Here is a 20,860-nt window from a genome sequence, read left to right on the forward strand (position 1 = left end):
TAGAAAATTGCGAGATACTTACTTCGCCTAATTAAATTAAAAAAAAAGACAAATATTTTAAATTAGAGTATAAAAGTCATTAAAAATAAGTTTTAAGAATTGTAATTTTTTTCTTATAATTAAGATAGAAGATAGTTAAGACTAAAATGATTGTCTAATTTTTTTAACTTAATCAAACTCGAGTTCCTCAAGTAACCATCTACTAAATTTTTTTTTTAACTTAATCAAATTCGAGTTCCTCAAATAACCATCTATATTCTATATGGAATCGAAATCCACCTTAGATCAACCAAAGGCTGACATGGAGATTGGATTTATGAAAGATATGGAAATCCAAAGCACACGTTTTTAGGATAAAAAAAACATCTTGAACGAATAAAGATATAATTTTATCTAAAAGTTCGTAGATCAAACAACTAAGTTCTTGGATTCGGCTACATAGACCAAACAAAGTGTTACAATTATATCATAGATTATATCTTTATTCAAACTATTGGTTTTTAAGTCTTACTAATTTAAAGTGCGTTTGTTTCAGCTTTAAAAAAAATAGATTTGGTGTTAAAAGAATTTAAAGATTTTTTTTTTAGAGATTTTAAAAAAAAATCTGAAGTTATTTTTGTTTGCCTACTATACATAAATATCCATTTTTTTTCCTCAAAAAAAAATATCCATTTTTTTGGAAAAAGAAAATGAGTTTTGACTTGTACATGTATTGCCTCCTTGTTTTTGAAAAAAATGGATTTTGAGAAAAACTAATCCTAATAGCTTTTCATTTTAGGGTCAAAATAGATTATTTTTTTTGATAAAATGATTTTTCTAAAAATCCTAAACAAACAATTAAAAATGAAAAAAGTGATTTTTTAAAGGAAAAAAATAGATTTTTTTTGAAAAAAAATCTGAAACAAACAGACCCTTAATGACGTTAAGAAGTCATTCTCAAACTCACTACCACTATAAAACGGGAGAATGATTGATCACTTCTGCTTATGTTCATGCCTCCATTATGATGCTAGTAGAAGAAATGGAACATGCAAGCCATAAAGACATATATGGTTGTTGGAACATGTACACATCAGAAGCAAAATATTGACATTCCACAATGCAAGAATTGACAAGACAAAACAATATAGGAAAAATTATCACAAGTCAATATTTGCATTCTAAATATGAAAATCCAATTATTTATTGTCATTTGTAGTAACGATCTTATTCTTGATTCTTGATTTTGGACCACTGTCAAATTAGCAAGAAAAAAGAAAGCATGTCTACACAAAACAAGAAATTGTATCAACTCCATAAAGTACTTGGAAATAATTTAACAGAAAGTTTCAACCCTTGAAAAGACAAAACTTGGAAAAGAGAGTATATATATGTGAAATTCATCAACAAGCATGACTTGATGCATATTCTAATCTTGCCGCGGCATTGATGTCCCACCAGAGAAATTGGCATATAATTGTTTCTGCATCAAAAGAATTAATGATCAGAAAGCAATATAGAAAAATGGATCATAAGTTAAATGCATCGGAACTTTTATGTTCAAATCAACAATCAAACAAAAAAACTCAGATAAGAACTTCATTGCATTGCATAAATTTTATTACCGGTTTGATCATGACTCTCATGACGTCCTCGAGCGAATCAAGCTCATTAGACATGTGGCTATTTCCAGCCTTCATCTGATTATTCATCATATATACCTCATGTGGTTTCAATGACGGAACTTCATGTAACTCCGCGATACGATCACAATAATTGTTGTCCAAGTTTCCTTCAATAGCATTCACAACATGAATCATAGAAGGGCCTATTGAACTACCAACCACATGAGAAGGATGGTAATTTCCATCATGGTTGTTATGGTTATTATCCCATCCTTGAAATGGCACATTATTAGAACTGCTGTTAAAAATAATACCTTGTGAGTTCATGTTATATGTAGGAGGCATAGCAGCAGCATGGACAAAACCTTCTTTTGGAAGGTAAGAGTTTGTTTCTGGTAATTGCAGCATAGGGCTTGACCAAATGTCATTGCACCTTCTTTTTTCAAGTAAAGGATGAGAAAACTGTGAATGTTGAGAGTCTACAGAAGGAAATGGCATTCTTTGAACATCATTCAGATTGGCGCGAGCTATGGCCGATTGAAACCTAAGATGATCACCTGTCGAGTTGTTCAAATTATGTGCAGGAAATCCATGCAGATTAACACTACTGGCAGGAGTGTACAATCTACTACTCATACCACTAGATGGAAAGGATCTGAAAGCACTGTTATTATTATGAAACTGTCTAGGGTCATTCAGTGGCTGCACATGTCCACCAACTCCACTGATATAACCCATTCTTGAATAGGATCTATCAGAATCATTACCCAAATCTTCGGCCATATTAGCTTGTTTTTTCAGATAGAGTCTGTATTTCTGCAGAAATTTCAAATAAAAGTAGTTAGTTTTCCTAAATAAAATGCTTATAAACTACGTAGCACGTACACTTCAGATTGAAGGTTGTCTAGTTTCTGATGCCGATGTGATTACATTTAATTTAAGGAAAATACTTATATGGTCACAATGATTTGAGCACATCATTTTGGCGCACACGCATCAAAATACATATCATTTAATTATTATCAAGATAAACATTATTTAATTATTTTTTCTCTCTACCTTTTTTGAAATATGTGAGCGTGCCCAGATTTTATGCCGAAATGGTTGTGATCATCTAAGACTCTCTTAATTTAATTATTTTAAGTTTTTAAATTATTAGCAGTGTTGATGTGTTAGTGTCATGTTTGGTATCTTTGTCGGTGTTGTGATTCATAGTTTCTAATGCTAAATATAAGATAAGAAAAATACCTGGAGATGGCTAGCCACATTCTCCCTTGTAAGGTTTTCATCATCCATCAAGTCAAGAATCTTTTTTGGCACAGCCTCTGCAAGCAAAATAACAACTATAATGAGAAACATAGTTATGTATAGAAAAACTTCATAGCATGGCTAAAACATAAGTAATGATCTTGATTAATAATCTTGACGTTTAATTTCAACGTTTAATTTCTATAACCTACTCGAATATCAACGTTTAATAATCTCAACGTTTAATAATCTTCATAGCATGGCTAAAACATAGCCACATTCACCCCTAGGACTAATCTCAACGTTTAATTTCTATAACCTACTCGAATATCTTGATTAAATGGGAACAAACCTACTCGAATATCTTGATTAAATGGGAACAAATAAAGAGGAATATAGCAATTGATAAAAGTTATGATGACAACTGTTTTTGCGCATTGAAGATCGAGGGAACAACATACTTTCAAAGCCTAATTGTTTAACAGCAGCAAGAAACTTGCGGTGTAAGTCAGCCGACCAAACAACTCGAGGCTTCTTCTGTGCCGTCGAATCATCATTGTCACGATCATCCTCATTCTCATCCTCATCATCATCTTCGTTCTTCTCCTTTCTTTTTCTAGATGGCTTTTCAATTTGATCAGAATTGCCTGTCCCAGCCGAATGTTTCCCATTTCCACTATCAGAATTAGGCGCATCAAGATTGCTCCGTTTGCTAGTTTTCTTCTTCCTGACTACATGTTGCCAAATCATTTGTACCTCCTTCAATGTAACAGGTTTCAGCAGATAATCACAAGCACCATGATCAATTCCTTTCATCACCATCTTTGGATCATCATTCGCAGAAAACACTGAAATCAAACAGTTTTTTATCAAAACCCTAAATAATTTTCTATGCATGGATCAATAACAATAACATAAGATTGAAGAATTGCATAACTTACTTATGACAGGTAAATCCATCTCAAGTCCAATAAGCTCAAGAAGCTTAAACCCATCCATGTCTGGCATATGAACATTGCTGATTACTAGGTCAAAATTGCTTTCATTTTCTCTCAACAAGTTCAGTGCTGTTAGTGCACTTTGAGCAGTGGTTACTGCAACAAATAACCACAACAAAAATTATGAAAAATTCAGATACAACCACATCATAAAATCTATGAAATGTTAATTAAAAAATAAGAAATCTAATCATTGGACAAGAATTGCATGACAATCTGCATCTAGTGAATCCAACAATTTGGATGCAATTAAATTTTTGAAATCCAAAAAATAATATAAGATCACAAAATATTGGACACAAGAATTTTTTAAAAATTTAGAACTTTAAAAACCAAATCATGTGCAATCTCTAAAAGAATAAGATCGGTCAAAATATAGGTCAAAAATAACTTAGTTGAGCCTAAACAGTATCAAAGAAAATTTAAAACTAATCTATTTGATTCATAAAAATTCAACATTGGCTCAACTTCACTGATGATAATCTATAATCTATAATCTAACACATACATAAATGCACATATTTGTCAAAATAGATAATTTGTCACAACAAAAAACAAAATAAACAAAAAAAAACTCAATCAATTTGACAAATTCAAGTTTACAAAAAAAGTAACTGTTAATGTTATCATTCAAATTACATTGCCTAGGCCAAAAAAATCAAAAGAACAAAAACAAAAACCTATTTTAAATATTTCAAAAAAAACAAACATACCATGGTATTGACACCTTTGGAGAAGTCTCTCCAAAATCTTGAGACATGTTCTATCATCATCGACGGCAAGAACACGCATTCCAATAGGAAATTGATCATTCATCTTATGAAACACAAGGAAAATAAGTGTTTTTTAAGAAAATTTTCGTTGACAAAGAGAAAAACAATAATTCAAAGAAAGAATGACTAAAAAGATTTGAATGATAATTGAGAAAGTTAAAGAAAATCTTGAACTACATATATATTTAAGAAAAGGAGAAAAAAAAAAAAAAGTTACCATGGAACTATGGAGACTGAAAAGTGAAATAACGTGACCAAAAAGATGAATTATATTGGTGATTATAAGCCTTCCTTTCTTGTTAAATACCAGTCAAAAAGAACAAAATCATCAACTGAAAATTGGAATTTATATGATGTAAAAAGAGATTAAATATTTTTTTATAGCGTGATTGATTCTTTCTATTATTATGATCACCAAATATTAAGGATGTTTTTACTTCTTTTGACAAGATTAAGGATGTTTTATTTTCAACGTGTATCTTTTCTTTTGTTTGAGAAAGAGTATCTTTTTATTTACTTTTTTGATTCTTATTTTCCGAAAAATATGTCTCATGAGTTCTTGCCATAAATATTTGACGATGTAATTAGGAAAGAATTTCAAATATTTTCCAATATCACCAAAATTTACTCTCTTTTCTTTATAGCTCACGGAAATTACTTTCTTTCTTTTGAATGCTCATGGAAATTTACTTTGAACATCTAGAAAAAAAAAATTTGAAGGAATAAAAAAAATTTATTTGACTAGTCGAAACACCGCACCAACATTTTTTTTGGTGGTCGGGGTTCGAACCCCGGACCTTGCATATATTATGCATAGTCCGTACCAACTGAGCTAAGCTCGCGAGGACTTTTATCCACTTTTCTAATGCGATTAATTATATATGGTTAAATATTGTTTTTTTTTTCAGGGAAAGGTAACTCATTTCATTTCATCCAAAATATTAGAGTGAATATAATCGGAAGGATGATAGAAAATACTGGGGCTACCATGTAATATAGACGCTCGAGCAAGGTTATGAGCGACTATATTAACTTGTCTCCTAATATAAGCTAGGGCATAACTAGCATTAGATAAAAGCAAGTCTTGCAATTAGAGAGTAACTTCCTAGTTCATTCATATAAGATCTATTATTAAGGACTGCATTCACAATTAGTTGACAATCACTTTTGAATACTACCTGATTCAGGCCAAGTTCAAGAGCAATTTGGAGGGCTTGTTGTATAGCGGTAGCTGCACACTCAGCAGCTGCAGTTGTAAAAGAAGGAAAGACCATAGAGTTAGCTTGGATAAGATGTCCAATGCTATCTCGAAAACGGATGCCAACACCAAATTTTCCTTCGGCTTCGAAAAGGGCACAATCAATGTTACACTTGATCCAATCTGTTTGTGGTTTAGACCAAACTGGAGTATCAGATTGTGCATCATCATTGAGATGGTGGCATGAAAAACTACTGCTTGACATCACGTACGACTCTATCTTGCCCCAAAAGTTTGCCTCTTTCCAACAATCAGTATCATACCTGCAGTGCATAAACATGTGCATTTCATCTTCCAGGTCATTATTGCAAACCACACAAACTGGCTGGCAATGGACTCCACGACTTTGCAAATTAAATCTTGTGGGTAAGCAACTACGAAGCAATCTCCAACAAAAATGTATAATTTTAGGCGGAACACGCAATGACCATATCAACTTCCAATCACCAGAGACATGATAGTGTGTCCTTTGGTCCGAAATACTCGAACACATCTTGTAGGCAGATTTAACTGTGTATGACCCATTGGGAGATGCGTTCCAAATAATTTTATCAGAATGAGTTCGAGAGTGCAAAGGTAACTTACAAATATCATATGTATCTTGTGTGTTTATGATAGAAGCAATAAAGTCTCGATTCCAAGTGAGAGACGGACATGTTGAGAAGATTGCTTGACGGGATTGAGGAAGGCCGCAAATTTTGACGAGTGCGGATCCATGGGTCTTTCCAAACGTTAATATCATTACCATCGCCGATTTTCCACCTATAACCAAGAGATAACATCGGAATAGTGCTTCAAATACTCCTCCATGTGAAACTTAGACTAGGACCAATATTGATGCCCAAAAAACCGCTTCTAGGGAAATATTTAGCTTTGAGAACTCTAGTGAGGAGAGAGGAAGAGTTTGTGATGAGCTTCCATCCTTGCTTACCAAGCATGGCAAGGTTAAAACCTTCAAGGTCATGAAAATTAAGACCACCATGATCCTTACAAGCAGCCGTCTTACCCCAATTTAACCAATTAATGCTTCGACCTCCATTCTTCTTCGAACCCCAGTAAAATGAATTCATCATGCGCTCTATTTCCTCCCCAAAAGAGGTAGGGAGAAGAAAAGTGCTCATAGAGTAAGTGGGAATTATTATTGTAAGAAAATAAAATATTGAGGGAATTATTATTTTTTTTAAAGAAAAATTGAGGGAATTATGTTAGTTTTTTATTTTTTTTACGAGAAGGGAATTATGTTGGCTATTCTTTTACTTTACATTTATTATTATACAAAATCCCCTATACTTTTAAAACATCATATATTAAGATAGTTTTCTTCCAATTCAAAATTGATGTGGTGTAAAAGGAGAGTCTTTTTTCATCATTGCAATAAATATAATTGTTTTTTTAATGACAAATGTTAATACTTAATTTTTAGATTAATATTTGCTTCGCTCCGAGTTTTAACCCATAACCTACAGCTCATTTTCTAAGGTTTTCTTTAAGGGTAATATTTTTATGGTTGTTATCTTAAATTTTATTTTCAACATCTATCTTCTTTCTTGTTAGCTCTATCTTCTTTCTTGTTAGCGAAAGAGTATTTTTGTATTACTGTTTCTTGATTCTATTTTCCGAAAAATATGTCTCCCTGATTCTTGCCATAAATATTCAAAGCTATGGTTAAGAAATTGTTTCAAATATTTTCAAACATCTACACAATAGATAGGCCAAAGTCTCACGGAAATTTACTCTCTTTTATTTATTTTTCCAATTTTAAAAAATATAAAAAAAATTTGCCACGGAAAATTTATTTTCCAATTTTAAAAAAATATATAAAAAATTTGCCACGGAAATTTACTCTAACATCAAAATAGGAAAGAAAATATAGCAAACCATCTCATGAAAGTCAACGTCTCGATTTCATTATACAGAGTGAACACGTATTTTAAAATTGTATATTCAGACTCGCAGGCGTATTAGTCAAGAAGGAGATATCTGTGAACTTCTTGACTGATCCACTAGATATAAGATCAACCCTCAGACCTGCGGATGTTATGATTTATGGATGGGTAGGAGGAAAACATGCATGCTGACTTGACTGAGGTTTCACCACTTGTGGGATTAGGTGTCGGGTCTTTTACGGTGGGACAGGTGGCCCTAAAAGCTGCGTCAAGCAAAGTGGCCAAACATGAGAAAGCGAGCGTATTCTGACAATCAACATGTTTTTATATCATTTACTTTTGACACTTTTGGTTTTCTTGCACCAAAGGTTGTTGACCTTCTACATAGAGTTCAAAAGGTCATGCATAACAATGTCATGTCTCCTATGTCCATGAATGTTGTGTTTACGATGATTGGTTTTGCCATCCAAAAAGGCTTGGCAGCGCAGCTTGTTGCCCGCTTGCCTTCTATTCAAATGTAAATAATAGTTTACTGTATTTTATAATTAAAAAATTACACAATTCGTCTCTTAACTTAATTTTATTTAAGTTTTACTCCATTATCTTCTTTTTTTCCGTACATCTCAATCATTTATCCTTTTCAAATGTTGACGTACTGTTGTCCTTTTCTAATAAAAATTGTCAAATGAAAACCCAAAAATTCATATCATCTTCATCAAAAACTCTAATCTTCAGTAAAAACCCAAAAATTCAAAAACATCTCAAATCTTCATCTCCAACAACAATCAAAACAACAACAACATCAAATTCCATAATAAAATAAAATAAAAACTCATCTTTACAAAGAGAGATTGCCAAACTAATAATATATCAAATCTTGATTACAAACTCAAATATAAAATATTTTGTCACGCACATACAAATGAAGACAAAAATAAAAGAGAAAAGAGTTAAATAATGAAAAATAACGTCACTAAATTATTTCCTTCTTAATTGTTTTTTATTTGTGTTTGTGTCTAAATATTTTTCTTTTGAGGTTGCGACTATGTAAGATTTACTCCTAAAAACAATGTGTATGCAAGGAAGGTTTTAAATGAGAAGATTTTTTGGCGTGAACCGGGTATACTCTCCACCTAACTGCAGAGACTAATATCTCGAGAAAGTTATGGCTATAATTGGTGACAACGCTTGCTAGGATGAGAAAGTGTTCTATGTGGTTTATGGATGACCGGTGCTTGAAAATTGGTCAAAGTGTTGAAGTTTGTTGATGTCGGTTCTTGAAGTTAAGATTCTCTGGTGTTCATCTTACCAATGCAACAATGACTTAAATCCGGGTTCAAATCACTTTAAATATCACACATACAAGTAAGGAATTTCGGGTTCAAATCTGAGCCATAACATCCAACTTAGCAAATAGCAATTTCAATATATTTGATGTTGATTCGATAAATAAATATGATAAAGTAAATATAAGTTGAATTTTGATGCATATGAATTTTTCTTTCTTTTTGTTGAATCGACAACGATTGAATCACCATCTACTTTTTTAATACACTACACCATTTATCCTTTATAACAACAATCGAAAAATGTTGCCAGAACTATGAAAAGCGTTGCCTAAAGGTATAGGAGACGTTTTCCAGGGGTCTCCTATACGAGCGTCGCCTATAGTCTATGGGGACGTTTTTTGATGATCTTTGGGCACACTTTTTCAAAACGTCGCCTAAGCCCTAGGAATAGGGGACGATTTTTTCGGGATTTTGAGGAGACGTTTTTAAATGTTGCCATAGGTTGCTACAATTAATAATTGTTGCCTTAAATGTGAATCTATAAGAAAACATAAAAACGTCCCCATAGCTTATAGGCAACATTTTTAGAGTGTCCTCATAAAATTTTAGAATTTTCCAATTATTTTAGAAATGAACCTATAGCTTAAAGGCAATATTAATATTGTCAATTATAACTCAAACAAGATCGAATATAGCAATACATCCACAAAAGATGTAATATAATAAAATAGTTCTAACATTAATTCAACACATAATAGTAATCAAAATGTCTAGCATTACTTGATTCCAAAATGTGGTTTAACTACAATCCAAAATAAAACACCATCCTACTTGATCATTCAAGTTTATCTTGGAATTCATCATCCAAATCGTCCACTTCAAATTCATCACCGATGTCATCCTCTTGAATTTCATCATCTAGGCCATCCTCTTGAAATTCATCATCTACATCATCCTCTTGAAATTCACCATCTATATCATCCTCCCGAAATTCATCACCTATGTTGTCCTCAAGAAATTCATCATCTACGTCTTCCTCTTGAAATTCCTCATCAATGTCATCATTTTCAACATCTTCGTTGATACCATGCTACATAAGAACAACAAAATACATCAACCATAGATATTGTTGGTTCAAAGGACAATCAAGACATCAAGAAGTGTTATACCTCGCACAAATAAAAACCAAAAAAACAAGTAAAACACACTCAACATAACCGCAAATAGGAAATTTGTTTTACACATTTCCCTTCCTTATTCTATCATTACAAGCCCATTTTTAATATTCTGCAACTTGTGTCATGTTATGCAACACATAAACAAACACAATGCAGAAAAATAAATCACAAGTTCGCACAAACACCACAAATTGCAGAAACAAAATTTATGCATAAAATTCTGCAACATAATCAAAATCCGACCTTAGACACGCATCTTAAACAATTCAGCCAAACAACATAATAATAAGTTCACACAGGTCTAATTCAAACCCTACACACGCAAGTTAACAATTTCAGCCACTTGCCTACATTCCAAGTGATGTCACTACTAACATCTTCATTTAGCCCTTCATGTACTTCATCTCCTTCAGTGACATCTTTAAACGTTTCAAATAGTAAGCCACCGATATCATCATGAGATGATGTTTCATCATGACTATCATCATCAACATCCATAAGACTTTCATCTTCACCATGATAAATCCATTCCAACTACTATAAGGAATTATAAACCAAATAAATGAATTCAACTAAACATAAGATTATATTATATAGATTTTAGAGTTTTTTTAAATTGACAATTGGAAGGACAAATTCAAATGAAACCACCAAACCTGTAACAATAAAAAAAAACTACTAGAAGGAATTGTACCCTTTCAATTTTTAACTAAAATACAAGCTAAGGCAAAATCAAACCGAAGAAAACATTTCCATTTTTAGTAAAATAATATCTTAAGCATGTATGAAACATATATAGAAGCAAAGAAGTAAAAAAACTTGAAAATAATACCTGAACACACCAACGCAAGCAAGAACACAGCAACACAGAGAAGCAAGAACGCAATTGTGCCGAAAATGCCGCAAATGCTGAACGTGTTGAAAACAGTGCTGCACCCATATGTTTAAAGAAGTTAATAACCTTGAGCTATATTACTTGTGAAAAACGGTGCTGCTAGTCAATAGTGAGATGTGAGTGCCCCTAACAACAAAAGTAGCCAAAAAAAAAGCCTCTGAACAGCCCCTATATCAGCAGCAAGGCTAGTTTAGACACACCAAAATAAAATAATTTAACTAAAGGTATACACTTAAGAGTTTTTTAAATTGACAATTGAAAGGATAAATTCACCAATGCAAAGAAGTTAAAAACTTGAAAACAATACATGAACACACCAACGCAAAGAAGCAAGAACATAGCAACATAGAGAAGCAAAAACGCCAAAAATGCCGCAAACGCAAGAAGTGTCGAAAATGGATACAAATACATGTGTTCATTTGTTTCTAAAAATCAAAAATATGTAAACTAAATAAAATAATAAAAAATACATTAACATCTAAAACCATAATCATATCATACACGACAAAATACCCAAAATAAAAAAATCCCCAATCATTCCATTACAACTAAAACTCAATCATTTCATACATATGAATAGCCCAAACGACACAAAACTCACAACAGTGTCAACAGATACATAACAACTGAACTAAGAAAAAAATGGAGGATAAAGAAGAGATAAGGAATTACATGGATCTTTAACTGTTTAGATGAGGAGAAATCGATGAACTGATGAACAATTTGGTTTTAGGAATGATTGTGGAAGAGCTAAGTAACAATTTAGGATTTGAAGACGAACTAGGGTTTCTGGAACAATTTTAGTGAACAGATCTCACATCATTTCACATGGTTTAGATGTTTTGGAGCGATTGTCACATGATTTGGAAGGTTTAAGGTTCGATTGAGTTTGAATGGTGGTCTGAGGTTTGAGGTTAAGGGAGTTTCACGATAGATGAAGGTCTGAATGGATTTGGGAAAGTTGTTTTCTTTTTAGCAATTGGGAAAGTTCTAGGACAATATTATTATATGCTATTATTATTATATTAATAATTTTTTTCTATAATAAAGCCTTAAAAAAAATCTATAGTAAAATTGTGTGAAGGTTCGATGAATGATTTCTAGCCTTATATATATATATATATATATATATATATATATATATATATATATATATATATATATATATATATATATATTAATTATTAATACTAGCAAACATGTATATATTATCAACGATATTTTATAGAGATTTATGGGTAAATTACAAACAATATTTCATATAATTTTTTTGATATAGATTAAAATTATAAGTATAGATATCTGTGTTGTAAATTTTGAGTATATTTCAAAAGTTTCAAATATTTTTTGTCCCTTATTTTAATTGAGAAATATAGAAAAATATTTTGATAAGAAAATTATTATCATATTTTAATTATAAGGTTTGACTTGGTCTTATTCCTATGTTTTAATTCCAATTTTTTATAACTGTCAATTTTAATTGGCATTAATGTTGTTTTTATTTATGATAAAGGACGGTTTTTGTTAGACATGAAGATATAGAAAAAGCCCCTCCTCGTATGATTATATACTGAACCAAGCTAAAACAATTGGAACACCATTTTTTCATAGAGATGAAAACTTATGCACTACCTACATAAAAATGCTCTCTCCTGGGTTGCATCATTCCTGTGTTTAACAAATTTAAGCTGTTCTGTCGCCTCTGATATGATTCATGTCAGAGAAGAACATGTTGTATCCTGGGAGGATATTCGCTTATGAGGCGGATAAATCCTTAAGGACAGTGACTTCGTCACGCCTCAGGTTATCTATCGGTTTACTCTTGTGTAGGTGTCCTATGAAGTATTGGTGAAGGATGTTGATAGAACTATTTCAGCAGCCAAACTATACAACAATACTAAACAAAGATAAGTTTTCTTAAATCTCTCTTATTTATTCTCTTTAATATTTTATTGATGCTTTTATTCATATGATATTATTATTTATAGAGATAATTTATTCCTAATTTTACAACAATCTTAAGGATTTATCTTTTTGATATCATAAAACTAAACCCTAATTATAATTTTTTTTTGTTTGGGATTCTGGTACTGTTATGTCTAAGGAATGGACTGTCAATTTTGAGAAATGAAAGCGAAAAATTGTGAATGACGAAGCTGATCCAACAAAGAGAGAGTTTTGATGTCACTCATGTTAAGAATTACCGCAGTGATTGCTGCTTGTTGTGATTATCATCATTGGACTATGGTATTGGTTCTTTTTTTGAAGACTATGGTATTGGTTCTTAAATCAACGATTCCTTCAAACAGGTTCCTTTTCTTCATATTCTTTATTTTTTTTTAGTGTGTGCTCTGATGTTATTCTTTATACGTGTGCTCTGATATTGCTAACATGGTTGCTATCCCAAAATTCATGTTTTATCGAGGATAGCATTCTTTGAAAAGTATTTTCTTAAAGGGGTTTTGGATAATAATATTATTATTGAGATTAATAGAATTTTACGTTCAGATTTTCTAATTAGTTATTTGGTTATTAAATTGTCTTCACTATGATAATATAGTATGAGCTGTTGTGTTAGCCTTATTAATCAGTTATAATTGAACTTGTCATGTGCTATATGTTTATGTTACTGTTTGACTTTTTTAAACATATTTGTGGAATTGATTTTAAGAATGAAATCCAATTTCTCTATAATGTAAATCAATTCATCTATGTATGCATGCCAAAATAAAATTTGGAGTCAATCACATGTTAATTGGAGTCTATTGTTAGTATTTACGGATGGTTATATCTAGTTAATGATTGTAGTTTATTGTTATTTGAGAAAGTGTATAAAAGAAAAGAAAAAAAGAATTCTCGATAGAAAGGAAGTGGATAGTAAATGTATTTTTTGTTGTGTTTATGTGTAACATTGGAAATTTAGGAATATTTGCAAAAGCAGGAAAATTTTGCTAGCGTAAAATACTTTGATATTTGTTCAATTATATTTTGTTGAAAAGACGTAGAATATGATCATGCTAACCGAAGGAATTTTTATAAGCAATTTATTTGTTTATACTTCGATGTTTGCTCACGATGTTTGGTTATTTATTCATGAGCTTATTTTAAACCCTGGAATTAAGATATAGTATAAGAAGATGAAATGAATTGAAATTATATGGCGACATATGAGAATAATTTTGAGTTTGGTCATGTATGCCTCTGATTGTTGCATAACATTTGTATGCATGTATGATTTTAGTGCCTTAATTGGAGGAATTTATCTTATAGTTTAGAAGTGAATTAACATGAGATGTTGATATGATAAATTTATGAGAAAAAAACAAATAAATTATTATTATGGATTATCCATTGTATTAAAATAATACCATGATGTTCAATTTATCTATGTGTGGAATTATTTACTCCAATGTGGGGGTTGTCACTTGAAAATTATTCAAGTAGACCTGTATAATATAAAAATCCACACAGAGTTATATTTTTTCAATGTGGGTGTTGTCGCTTAGTATTATCTAAGTAGACCTGACGAAGTATATTATGGAAGGTAGTTCATAATATATGAGATATGAATCCAATGAGAATAAATCTATAAGTAGATTTATCTTATTGATGAACATGTATTGTCGCTTAATAGACAACGACTTTTATTAATTTATTGTGTAATCCGAGTTTATTTTTATAAACTTGATGAAATATGAGGTTAATTGACTTAGAGACGTCTTAGTCAATATTTGTGAAATTAGCGGATCCGTATATAAAACCCCTTGGGAAGAAATTTAGGGAAATGAGACTTTGCCACTCGAATACGACAAGTAATGGGAACCCAACCTTTGTGATTGGAGATCCCATGAAGAAGGTTCAATGGGTAAAAACAAGTTACTTGTTAGTTCTGTTAGCACTAAAATAACGTTGTCTCTTTCCTATAGTGTATGATAATGGATGAGATGTGCTAAATAATATAAAATTGATGGGTAAGCTTTAAAAGCTTTTAATGATTACCATAAGCCCTTATGGGTGGTGTATGGTTGTAGCATACACTAGATGGAATCACCTATATGAGTGTCAAGTGGGGCCGCTTGCATGAGACCGTGGCAGGTCTCTAGAGCACTCATGAATACCAGGCACGCGCACGGCCTATTAGCGCACAACCGCGTAACAGCAAGAATTGTGGGGGTGTAATGTGATTGTGAGACCTCTTGCATACAACAAGTGTCTTGGGTTCCATAGCTTGCTAAACCAATTCACTGTGTGTTAAGTCTCATTAGTCTAGGACGGGTTCCATAGCTTGCTACACCGTTCCGATGCATTACATCTACGATGTTTACCCAGAAAAACTCTTTTTAACATTTTTATTTTAAACTTTTGAAATATGTGGGGGATTGTTGTAAATTTTGAGTATATTTCAAAAGTTTCAAATATTTTTTGTCCCTTATTTTAATTGAGAAATATAGAAAAATATTTTGATAAGAAAATTATTATCATATTTTAATTATAAGGTTTGACTTGGTCTTATTCCTATGTTTTAATTCCAATTTTTTATAACTGTCAATTTTAATTGGCATTAATGTTGTTTTTATTTATGATAAAGGACGGTTTTTGTTAGACATGAAGATATAGAAAAAGCCCCTCCTCGTATGATTATATACTGAACCAAGCTAAAACAATTGGAACACCATTTTTTCATAGAGATGAAAACTTATGCACTACCTACATAAAAATGCTCTCTCCTGGGTTGCATCATTCCTGTGTTTAACAAATTTAAGCTGTTCTGTCGCCTCTGATATGATTCATGTCAGAGAAGAACATGTTGTATCCTGGGAGGATATTCGCTTATGAGGCGGATAAATCCTTAAGGACAGTGACTTCGTCACGCCTCAGGTTATCTATCGGTTTACTCTTGTGTAGGTGTCCTATGAAGTATTGGTGAAGGATGTTGATAGAACTATTTCAGCAGCCAAACTATACTAAACAAAGATAAGTTTTCTTAAATCTCTCTTATTTATTCTCTTTAATATTTTATTGATGCTTTTATTCATATGATATTATTATTTATAGAGATAATTTATTCCTAATTTTACAACAATCTGTGACTTTCAAATGTAACAAACTCAACAAACCATATTTATCTTTTTCAATGACAATAATAATATAACAAATATGATAAAAATTCTTATATATCTTTTTTAATAACGCTAACAATATAACATTATTATAGAAAAATTTGTTTAAGGGTATAATTGGAATGGAATAGCAATAAGCCAACCCAAAAGAGCCAAAAAAGTTTATTTTCTTTATATATATATATATATATATATATATATATATATATATATATATATATATATATTATATGTTAGATCAAATTTTAATTTTTGATAAAAAAATATCAATTTTTATTTTTTGATAAAAAAAAAGATCAATTTTTTGATAAACAAGCTTGGAGGGAAGATTGCCACCAAATTTTTTGATGTGGGTGAAATTTTTATGCAACAATCTAAAATTGTCCCCAAAAAATATCTAAGGGGACAATTAATGGTTGTCACCAAAGAAATAATACTGTAACGCTCCAAAATTGTCCCCAAAAGTATCTAAGGGGACAATTAATGGTTGTCACCAAAGAAATAATAGTATAACGCTCCAAAATCGTCCCCAAAAGTATTTTAGGGGACGTTTATCAGGGGTTGCGAAAATATTTTTGGTAACACTCATAAATCGTTGCCTTAGAGACTTTTAGGAGACAATTTTTACACATCCCCTAAAAAAGTGTTGCCAAAGACAACAAATGGTGTAGTGATAGTAAATATTTGTATGTTAATTGTTATTACAAATAAAAAAACATTTCATTTTTTTTTTACATGCATAGACTATGAGACACCAAATTAACTTGAGTTTAATTCATAGTTTCATACAAATAAAAAAAAAGACTTAAATGCATTTTTGGTACCCCTACTTTTATTTTTATGAAGTTTTGTTCCCTTATTTTGAAATTTAGTTTTTTGGTCCCTCTGTTTAAATTTTTTATGGCTTTTGATCCCCCACTCCAACTATAAGAAATATGACTTTTAGTGACTATAAATTTTGTAGGTAAAAGTCCTTTTACCGTAGGTATTGACCCAAATACCTAGACCTACGGTTTGTAGGTTTTGATTAAATTATGTACATACAGTTAAAATCTATAAGTAAAACCAAAGGTTTTGTCTGACGAGTGAAATCTGTCACTGTAGACTATAGCGACAGCAAAAGATATGTGGGTACAGAAGAACTTTTACCTACAGAAATTTACGATCACTAAACTTGTGTTTGGTAGAGTAGAAATAAGAAAGAGAGAAAGAGGGGAGAGAGAAGTTGGGGAGAGATAGCCAATCTCTCGTGTTTGGTTTGAAAGAGAGACACGAAAGAGAGACAATATTTGGTGGGACCCATGCCTTTTGCATTTCTCTCCACATGTGCGAAGAAAGAGAGTGGAGCTGCCATTTTTTTCTTCTTTTCCATATTTGTCCTTGGTTTTGATGATCATATGCAGGCATGCAGCTACTATTTTATCAATTATGTTTTCAAGTTTTTTGTTGTTGTAGCTGGTCGAGAAGGAATATTTTAAATAATTTTCTCTATACATTTGTTTTCAAGTTTTTTTTTTTTGTTGTTGTATCCTGCTTCCTATTTACGTGCCATATATATATAATAAAATTAAACTACTAAAGTTCACCACTTGGCTTATGAATTTATTTAATCGACCAAAATAAAATATTTAAAATAATTAATTAAGAAAATAAATTGATTAATTTATATGTAAGAAATTTAATTTTTTTAATAAATTATAAAAACTACATTATTTTTATATGAAGTTTAAATTCAAATAAAATAAATTTGTATATCAACTTTTTTGTACGAGGATATTTCAGTCATTTCACGAATTAATCACACTTCTTTCTCCTCTATTTCTCTCCTTTCTCTCTTGTATCAAACACTATCCGAAATCTACCCTATTTCTCATCAACTTCTCTCTTTCCATACTCTCTCTCACCTCTTTCTCTCTTCTCATTTTCTTCTCACAACCAAACACACCCTAAAAGTCAAGTTTATTGTAGTGAGGTGGGGCATCAAAAGTTAGAAAAATTGAAATTGAGAAACCAAAAAGTTAAAATTTTAAAATAGGGTACTGCATTCATTTAATCCTTAAAAAATGGTTTTTATATTTTTTTTTTATTTTACAATATAGGCTAGAGTAACTTTTTTTCGTAGAATGGTAAAAAGGAAAAAAGAACACGAGGAACAAGCTGAGCCTGGAGTATCAAGCCTCAACACAGTCTCCGACTGAAAAAAATTCAAAAAGTCGCACCTAGCCTTAAAAGAACATCCTAGTTTGACAGAAAAAATTTGCGCATTAGTTACTCTTTTAAACACATGTTAAAAATAAATGTTAGAAATATGAGACCAGAGTAATTCTTTTAATAAAATATTTCTCTTTTTTTGAGGGAATAAAATGTTTCTCTTAAAAAATATATCAAATAATGCATTTATATCGGGCCAACAAATAAAAAAAATGTCAAAATTAAAATCTATCTATAAAATAAATCTACTAATACAATTTTTGTAATATTATTAAATTATACATGTAATCACATCATGGAAAGAGTAAAATTGTAATAACCATTTCATTCTCTCTCTCTCTCTCTCTCTCTCTCTCTCTCTCTCAATGATATGGCATTATGGTTTTATTTTCCACATAAAATTTGACCATTGAGTAGTACAAGCTCTGTTGTTACTGTAGTCTGTAAATATAAGACCATCAGCAATGGTTCAACAAAACTTTTGGTTTAAACATCCACTTTTTCACTTCCCAACACTCCACATCATTTTCTCTCTCTTCCACCTAAACATTAAACAATCATTCAACAAAAACCCTCTCCAATGGTTTTTCCATTAAACAATCTACCCCACCAACACTCTACCCCACCACTTTTTTAATTCATATTCTTATTTAATTTTCTTATTTAATTTTTTATTTTTATTTTTTTAATTACATAAAAATAAAAATATCAATTATAATTAAATTAAAATAATATACACTTAACAATTATAATTAAACAAAATTTATTTAAATATGGGTAATTAGAAGAATTCTGGTTGTTGAAATTGTTATTATTGTTCTCCATTTCACTACAAAAAAAAAAAGATAACAATTGAAGTCAATTGTTGAAATTTTTATTTTTTTTAAATTAATTTTGGACGAAATAATTGAAGTCAAAATATTAAAATGATAAGAATCCGGACAGCCAATAAAACAGAGACACGTGTCCCTATCTATCCAGAAAATCTGTTTCTCTCTCTTCCACCTGCAGCATCACGCGCTTCTGTTCCCGCGTGTGCTGCACGCGCCAGTTTCGGCGAATCCGGCATCGTCACGTGGCATTCCGCTGTCAGATTAAACTTGTTTATTCCTTTCATCAAGTTTTTGTCCACGCAAGCAATTAAACAGCCATTGGAGTGCTTTTGTTTGTTTAATTTGTCTTTCAACAAAGAATAAACAACCATTGCACTTGGTCTAAGCCAAGACCAAAGCTTTAGGAATGTTCGTGGCTATGAAGAACGGATACAGTCACAGACACTGACACGCCGACACCGCTAATAATTTAAGAAAATCACAATTCAATGTAGCTATATGTGTCGGTGTGAGACACAACACGTGTTCGAGACTGAGACACTTAATCCTAGGAATGTTCGTGCTTTCATGGGTATATGGAAGGCTACATTGAATCATTTGGACTTGGAAGGACCACAATCACATGTTTCTGAAGGTACTAACTTTGGTTTCTGATTGAACAAAGAATGCCATTTCATAACATCTAATTTTTTTCATGGAAAAGCAACTTATGCATGTACTTTGGTTACTCCTGGTTGCATACTTCATGCAGAGTCACAGTGACAGTGAGGCCATCTTGATGGTGTTGAAGTTATTTTGATGTTATCTTGAGTTTTTAATTAGTTGCGTTTAACACATTATGTTATGTTTATGCAAGAGTTCATAATATTGTCAATGTGATGAGTCAGAGAATGTGAGAACGGAGGGAAATGCTCTCAATCTATTCACTTTAACATCAATTTAATTGAAATGAGACATCTGAAAAGAGGAAATTCCTCGATAACTTTTCACTTTCAGATAATTCAATTGAAATGAGAAGTTTGATAGAATTTAGCTCCTTTCAGTTAATAACATGTTGTCGATGCTAAAATTGTTCATGTCAATGGTGGAGGAGCAAGTTTTGGAGTCATTTTATCATACACTGTTAAATTTGTTTTGGTGCGAGAAAAGGTTACAATTTTTCTAGCTGACAAGAGTTTAGAGCAGAATGCTACTGATATTGTTTTCCAGTGGTAACAAGTTGCGCCGTACACAGATGACAGGCTTTTACTAAAAAAATTCTACAAACTAAACAGAAACTTTAATCTGTGGAAAGATAAATAGTTTGGCTTAGTGTGTGTGTGTGTGTGTGTGTGTGTGTGTGTGTGTGTTCACCATTGATTTCATTATCCTCTTCCTTGTAATACAGGGTTGTTGAAATATGCAAACCTCAGAAGCAAAAATATTGACATTCCACAAGCTACCATGCATGAATTGCTAAAAAACAAAAAACAATTAAGGAATTATATGAAAAACCAGTATTTGCATTTTAAATATGAAAAACCACAGCAATTTGCAAGAAGAAAAAAAAAGCATGTCTACCAAAGCG

At 31.4% G+C, this 20,860-nt stretch overlaps 2 protein-coding genes across 2 annotated transcripts; both read right to left on the reverse strand.

The window, feature by feature from the left end:
• Nucleotides 1-1,155: 1,155 nt before the first annotated feature.
• On the reverse strand, nucleotides 1,156-4,692 carry LOC146952489 (two-component response regulator ORR23-like). Its single transcript, XM_085740977.1, has 6 exons — nucleotides 4,564-4,692; nucleotides 3,794-3,946; nucleotides 3,314-3,700; nucleotides 2,853-2,929; nucleotides 1,605-2,420; nucleotides 1,156-1,462 (listed from the first exon to the last, which is right to left on the reverse strand). Exons 1-6 carry the CDS (start codon nucleotides 4,664-4,666, stop codon nucleotides 1,409-1,411), a joined length of 1,590 nt encoding a protein of 529 aa, XP_085597103.1. The 5' UTR covers nucleotides 4,667-4,692; the 3' UTR covers nucleotides 1,156-1,408.
• Nucleotides 4,693-9,748: 5,056 nt separating this feature from the next.
• On the reverse strand, nucleotides 9,749-19,529 carry LOC146952490 (uncharacterized). Its single transcript, XM_085739723.1, has 3 exons — nucleotides 19,466-19,529; nucleotides 11,067-11,164; nucleotides 9,749-10,146 (listed from the first exon to the last, which is right to left on the reverse strand). The coding sequence occupies exons 1-3, from the start codon at nucleotides 19,527-19,529 to the stop codon at nucleotides 9,892-9,894; spliced, it is 417 nt and encodes a 138-aa protein (XP_085595849.1). The 3' UTR covers nucleotides 9,749-9,891.
• Nucleotides 19,530-20,860: the final 1,331 nt, after the last annotated feature.

The sequence above is a fragment of the Medicago sativa genome, chromosome 1, assembly GCF_051527215.1.
Source record: "Medicago sativa cultivar Bolivia chromosome 1, Bolivia_mono, whole genome shotgun sequence".
In the NCBI taxonomy this organism is placed as follows: domain Eukaryota; kingdom Viridiplantae; phylum Streptophyta; class Magnoliopsida; order Fabales; family Fabaceae; genus Medicago; species Medicago sativa.